This window comes from Eptatretus burgeri, chromosome 19 (genome assembly GCF_056783735.1).
Source record: "Eptatretus burgeri isolate ZD-2024b chromosome 19, Ebu_testis_v1, whole genome shotgun sequence".
NCBI classification, from domain to species: Eukaryota; Metazoa; Chordata; class Myxini; order Myxiniformes; family Myxinidae; genus Eptatretus; species Eptatretus burgeri.
The window spans coordinates 1,947,218-1,954,493 of NC_140979.1; the positions used below are offsets into that span (position 1 = coordinate 1,947,218).

Sequence of the window (7,276 nt, forward strand, 5' to 3'; positions counted from 1 at the left end):
TCCCACTTGGCTGTTGAATTAATACCAGGTGGGGTTGACTGCCTGTCATCCTTCTGAGGTTGGCAAAGAAAATGAGTGCCAGCATGCTGGTATACTGTGTTGGAGTGGTGACCCATCCAGGATTGTGTCCAATAGCCAAGGAGACTGCTGAGGCAGCACCAACTACTCTGCACAGAGGATGGTCCTGATGGATGGAACCTAAGGTGACACCATGATGTCACCATCACGGCAGAGAGCAACATGCTCGCACCACTGTGGTATCAGAAGAGCATAGAAAAAGTGGTGTCACCGGCATCATCAGGGTTGTCTGACGGTCACTGATACATCCTGTAGTTGTGTGAAGGGGAACGTGTCTGCACTCCCACATTCCAGACGAGACTTCACGAAGGTGGTCCATTTATTCTGGAGCACCCGGAGTCCACCGATATCATCCTGCGCACAAGTGATGCTGTTGTATAACAGTGTGCAAAGGCTACACTGCAGAATGACCGCACGCTTTTCAAACATGGATGTCCAATTGGCAGGCACAGTTTGGGAAAAGAAAAAGTTGGATGGCACACGGGAGGCGATTCGATCAATATTTAATTACTTGCTTACAACTTGAACATCTCATGCCCGTCTGGTTACACTCAACCGGAAGGAAAACCAGAACATACTTTGCAGACCCTGGGCACTCTGGGAACAATGGGCTTGCTGATGGAGGAAAACTCAGATGCCATTTCCGAGAAGAAGAGGATGACCTCACCACTTTCATGTTTGCTCGCATTTCCTCGAATCACCTCCACACCGGCAAAATACAGGGTCTGGAACCAAAATGAACAAATAATAAGGTGTCAAATAAAACAAATATATGATGCTTTATTGCGTCACAATGGCCATCAGTCAATATTAATTGTAAAAGTTTGTCAAAAGAAATACACAAATTCCTTAAATAATTAAAAAGAAGACACAAACCAGTCCACAAGAGTCCCATGAATTCCAAAAATCACTTTGAAAGAGTTCCAAAAAAATAAACAAATCACTTGACAAGAGTTAAAATATTGTGGTCGCAGTTCATGTGATCTCATAAAGCCTGGCGTTGGTTTTGTGGCTTGGGATCTTAAGGTCCTGAGTAGTTCTAGTCCCGTTGGCTGCTGAATTAACACCAGGTGGGGTTGATTCAACCTCTCATCCTTCTGAGGTTGGCAAAATGAGTACCAGTGTCCTGGTCGAGGGACGCAGCATCAGCAGCACAGGAGGAATTTTTAGACACCTGATGAAAGAAAGGTCAAACTGAACATCAGATTTTGAAGAAGAAGAAGAATCAGACAGAGAGGGGAAGTTGAAGTATTGAAGTACTGTTTTTTTTTTTGCAGATTAGTGAAGAGTGAAGGAAAAGCTTGAAGAAAAGGTCGTGAAGGTGTGCGATTGGTGAATACCTTCACGACCAGAGTGGGATTGGCAGGGAAGAGGGAAGAGAAGGAAGAAGAAGAGTCGGTACAGGAAGTCACGTGGGTATGAGATGAGGATTTGCTTTTTTTTGTATTTTTTTATATTTTAAGACATGAAACAGAGGGTGGAGTTGGTCGGGATAGGAGGGTGGAGGGAAAAGAGAAGGAAATAAAAACTGACGGTAATAAGAAGAAAATACAATCGACACGATGGTGCACACAGACGGGAGGACGGGTAGGCCTCAGGGAAACCTGATATGACGAGACCGAGGAATACTCACCAAATTAGCATAAGTTCTGAAACAAAACCGAACTAGGAACACACAGTAATCATGGAGGCAACAAAACAACAGTCAAAACGCGACAAACAACGACTGGAAACTTATCTTTGAGAAGGTCGGCAGAGACCCCGCTTAAAAAGCGGAACGGGAGATTGTCGAATTGAGACAAAATTTTCACCATCGGAGCGACTTCTCATGTAGAATGGTTTAATGATAATTATGATGTCATAGGTCACGTGGTGTGGCAGCCATATTGGATTTACCCTAAAACATACAAAAAAAAACTCCTTCTCCAGAACGGCTGGACAGATCGAGGGGAAACTTCACACAAATTTTCCCCGAAGCTTTGGCGACACCAGGGTGTTCTCAAATAATTGATAGGTCACATTGTCTGGCATCCATATTGGATTGAGCGACAATCTTTAAAAAAAGAACCGCTTCATTTCTGTTGAACCGCTTCATCGATCGACGTGAAACTTCAAAATTATGATCCAATAATGATGGGGAAAATATGTTTTAAATTTTAACCTGATCGGGCGCATGGTCTGGCAGGCAGAATTATTTAATTTTTTGATCTGGGTTCTTTCTTCTTTTGTTTTTTTGAATAAGGCTCAGTGGGCTGCACCTGGAATGGTTCGAGGGTCGAGGAGTAGCAGGTGAAACCAGAATCCTGGTTTCACCTGCATCACATCGTTTTGAGTACTGTCGGAAGAGGATGAACCCTACAAGTTATTTCACGTGGGATGAGCATCCGCCTCACCGTGGAGCCAACGTTTACTTTCCACGGTACGGATGGACAAGCGCTTTGATGATGTCCGCTCAATCACTGCGTTCATGCCAAAGAAGTCCTCGGTGGTTCCTGCATACAGCTCACCATCTGCAAGACACAGAGGTGAAACCAATGTGTGCAAAAGAAAAAGAAGAAAAGGCAATATGGCCGAACTATGTTTTATTCGTGCTGCGAGGACAAAAGGGGACATCACAAAGCATTTTCAACAAATCATATCAAACTACCCTCGTTGGAAGGTAAATGAAAATAACTTCATGGACTCTGTGCACTGCTAGAAAAGTCAGTACCTGGTGGAAGAACCTTTCACAGCAATGACTGCCATGGGTCTTTGTGGGCAGGTCTCTCCAAGCTTTACACAGTGAGATGGTGAAATCTTTGCCCATTGTTCACGTGAAAATTGCTCCAGTTTTGCCAAGTTTGATGGGGATCATCGATGGACTGCAATCCTCAAGTCTCACCACAAATGTTAAGTTGGGTTCAAGTTAGAACTTTGACCGGGCCACTCAAGAACATTTATTTTCTCCTTATTCAGCCACTCCGGTGTGGCTATATCTTTGTGAATCGGATCATTGTCCTGCTGAAATGTGGATCTCTTGAAACCCAGTTTCAGATTCATGGATGACTCGAGCAGGTTTTCATCAAGGATCCTCCTGTATTTTGCACCGTCCATTGTCCCTTCTATCACGACAGGCTTGTCCGTCCCTGCTGATGAAAAGTATCCCGATAATATGCTGCTGTCACCACCATGCTTGGCAGTAGGGATGGCGTGTTACGTTTGGCTTGTGCCAGATGTAATGCTTTGCATTTTGAACAAAAAGTTCAATTTTTGTCTCGTCTGATCACAACTTTTCTCCACATTCCTCGAGTATCATTAAGATGCTTTTTCGCAAACTCCATACAAGCTTTTCAATGCGTCTTTTTCAGTAATGGCTTCTTTCTTGCCACCTATCTGGAGGCCAGCTTTGTGAAGAGAACGGGATATTGTTGATTGATGAACACTGACCCCCATCTCAGACATCGAGCCTTGCAGTTCTTTCAAAGTCATTGTTGGACTCACGGTGACATCCCGAACCAGTTTCCTGCTTGCTCGGCTGCTGACTTTGGATGGGTGACCTGATGTGAGTGGAGTCTGGATGGTATGATACGTCTTCCACTTCTTAATGATGGATTTAATCGTACTCAAAGGGATAATGAGTGACTTGGAAATCTTCTTATAACCCTCTCCTGAACGGTGCTTCTCCACCACTTTATGTCTGACTCCTTTGGAAAGGAGCTCAGCTCTGCCATTCAGCCTGGCCCTGCGAATCTGGTCAATGGTATACAGTGTCCCATAAGAAACAAAATTCTTCTTCGCCCTCCGGTGAGTTCCAAAACATCTACTGGCAACATCAAGGACAATGGTCTTGAAGGCACTCCACAACTCTTCAGGATTCTCCAAAGCACCCAGACCCCGCCAAATCCCCACTCAGTCTGTTTGAATACTCCTCAGCTACCCTGTCATCATTGAGCTTTCCAACATCCATCCTAGGCTGGGATGGTACCATTCTCCCGGATTTAAGCTGCAACTTCACAGTTGCGACAACAAGCATGTGGTCATTATTGAGGAACTGAGCACTCTGGTAGACACTGCAGTTCTGGATCATCCTCCAGCGACCATCAACGAGGACGAATCTCCTTTGCCACACCACCTGCGTTGGAATACCGTTGGCGTGGCATCGAAGACATCGTCCTTTTTCTCAAGACTGTGTGGAGTGAGGTCCTTTTTCTCAAATCTGTGGAGTCACATGCTTTTTCTCAAGACTGTGTGGAGTCAGGTCCTTTTTCTCAAATCTGTGGAGTCACATGCTTTTTCTCAAGACTGTGTGGAGTCAGGTCCTTTTTCTCAAATCTGTGGAGTCAGGTCCTTTTTCTCAAGACTGTGTGGAGTCTGGTCCTTTTTCTCAAATCTGTGGAGTCACATGCTTTTTCTCAAGACTGTGTGGAGTGAGGTCCTTTTTCTCAAATCTGTGGAGTCACATGCTTTTTCTCAAGACTGCACGGAGTCAGGTCCTTTTTATCAAGACTGTGGAGTGAGGTCCTTTTTCTCAAGTCTGTGTGGAGTCAGGTCCTTTTTTCAAGACTGTGGAGTTGGGTCCTTTTTCTCAAGACTGTGCGGAGTCACATGCTTTTTCTCAAGACTATGTGGAGTGAGGTCCTTTTTCTCAAGTATGTGTGGAGTCAGGTCCTTTTTCTCAAGTAAGTGTGGAGTCAGGTCATTTTTCTCAAGACTGTGGAGTCAGGTCATTTTTCTCAGGACTGTGCAGAGTAGGGTCCTTTTTCTCAAATCTGTGAAGTTAGGTCCTTTTTCTCAAGACTGTGCGGAGTCAGGTCCTTTTTCTCAAAATTCTGTGGAGTCAGGTCCTTCTTCTCAAATCTGTGGAGTCAGGTCCTTTTTCTCAAGCCTGTGTGGAGTCAGGTCCTTTTTCTCAAAATTCTGTGGAGTCAGGTCCTTATTCTCAAATCTGTGGAGTCAGGTCCTTTTTCTCAAGCCTGTGTGGAGTCAGGTCCTTTTTCTCAAATCTGTGGAGTCAGGTCCTTTGTCTCAAGACTGTGTGGAGTCATGTCCTTTTTCTCAAGACTGTGTGGAGTCAAGTCCTTTTTCTCAAGACTGTACGAAGTCAGGTCCTTTTTATCAAGACTGTGGAGTGAGGTCCCTTTTCTCAAGACTGTGTGGAGTCAGGTCCTTTTTCTCAAAATTCTGTGGAGTCAGGTCCTTCTTCTCAAATCTGTGGAGTCAGGTCCTTTTTCTCAAGCCTGTGTGGAGTCAGGTCCTTTTTCTCAAAATTCTGTGGAGTCAGGTCCTTATTCTCAAATCTGTGGAGTCAGGTCCTTTTTCTCAAGCCTGTGTGGAGTCAGGTCCTTTTTCTCAAATCTGTGGAGTCAGGTCCTTTGTCTCAAGACTGTGTGGAGTCATGTCCTTTTTCTCAAGACTGTGTGGAGTCAAGTCCTTTTTCTCAAGACTGTACGAAGTCAGGTCCTTTTTATCAAGACTGTGGAGTGAGGTCCCTTTTCTCAAGACTGTGTGGAGTCAGGTCATTTTTCTCAAGATTGTGTGGTCAGGTCCTTTTTCTCAAGACTGTGGAGTGAGGTCCCTTTTCTCAAGACTGTGTGGAGTCAGGTCCTTTTTCTCAAATCTGTGGAGTCAGGTCATTTTTCTCAAGATTGTGTGGTCAGGTCCTTTTTCTAAAATCTGTGGAGTCAGGTCCTTTTTCTCAAGACTGTGCGGAGTCAGGTCCTTTTTCTCAAGTCTGTGCGGGGTCAGGTGTTCTCTGAACTCTCCAGTCTTTATTTGAAATGATTTGTAGAATATTGCAAAAATGGCCAAATAGAACTCTTTGAACTTCCTCGAGGAAAATAAAGAACCAAATGACTTTATTTTCTGTGTTTTAACATCCTTTACACAGGTGGCAGAAACCTGACTTGTGAACAGACTGAAATCTTTCAAACTAAGTGAAATTATGCGACACTTTTCCTCGGCTATTCGTTTTATTTTATTTTAATTTCAACATTTTAGTAAATATTTTTTTTTTGAGTTTTGTGATATATGTTATCCTGTGGTTATTGGAAGGATAATTAACCTGTAAAATCACTGGCATTTGCTGAAAGCTGACATTTTTGTTGTTGTGTAGGAGCAGTGCCACAACTACGTCCTCTGACTGCATATTAACGGCTCTCAACTCCACGCTTGTGGCACCTACGCCTTTGATCCAAAGTGTGCACACTTTGTAAGTGAAATGATTTCCTTATCTTACATTCACTTACATCTCACATTCACTTCTTACATCTTACAACTTCAGTGCCAACTCATCCCCCTCACCCCTCACTCTCACTCTCATAGCAACCATCCCACTCTTCTCCCTCCAAGCCTCCCTCTCACCTCTCTCAAAAATTCCCCCCTCAACTTTCTCCCACCTTTCATCCCCCTCACTCTTCCTTCTCAAAGTTGCCCCCCCCTCTCATCCACCAACCTGCCTCCCTCCACTGGCCTCTCACCTCCATCTCTTCGCTCCACCTCCTCAAATCCTCAACTGCCTTCTTCCTTGTCTCTTGTCCCCCCCCTCCCCCAGCGCGACAGAGCCTTTTCTCCTCCTCATTCGGCCCCCTCCCCTCGCTATTCTGCAATACCCCACACTCCTTCAGCAACCCTCCTTACCTGCCCCCTCGTCCCTTGTCCTACCCTCCCCTCCCCTCCACCTCCTGCACCCAAGGCCTCCTCCCCTTCCTCTTCATTAAAAGTGTGGACCTCAAATATCCGGGGCCTTCGCTCAAACCTTTCAGATCTTTCCATACAGGTTGCCACTGACAAACCAGACATTATCTGCCTAACAGAAACTTTCCTCTCCCAAGACGTGTCTGACTCCCAAGTATCTCTCCCTGGTTACTCCTTCTTACGGTATGACAGACCTGAGCCTCGTCCTGGTGGAGGTGTTGCTCTCTTCATCAAAGACTCTATTCCTCACTCTCCATGCACTGCTCTCACTCCCCCACACCCCCAGGAATACCTCTGGCTTCGGCTTCCCCTCCACTCCCACCTCATGTTTATATGTGTACTGTACCGTCCACCGAACAGTGATGACTCCATCTACACCTGACTATCCGAAAACATGGACCATCTTCTATCTTCTCATCCAAACTCTCTCTTCCTCTTATGTGGTGACTTCAATTGTCATCACGCCAGTTGGCTAGGTGTGGGTACCTCTCTCACCTGCCATGGCACCTCAGCAAAAGCTTTCTGC

The 7,276-nt window shown here is 45.2% G+C and overlaps 1 protein-coding gene across 1 annotated transcript in view; it reads right to left on the minus strand.

Moving 5' to 3' along the window:
* Positions 1–6,423, minus strand: part of LOC147008394 (semaphorin-4D-like) — a 13,188-nt gene extending 6,765 nt beyond the window's left edge. The window contains 6 exon segments of the mRNA XM_085865087.1: positions 251–276; positions 279–311; positions 313–432; positions 657–794; positions 796–803; positions 2,472–6,423. Coding sequence (XP_085721213.1) covers positions 251–276; positions 279–311; positions 313–432; positions 657–794; positions 796–803; positions 2,472–2,691 — 545 coding nt within the window. The 5' untranslated portion in view covers positions 2,692–6,423.
* Between the last annotated feature and the right edge of the window lie 853 nt (positions 6,424–7,276).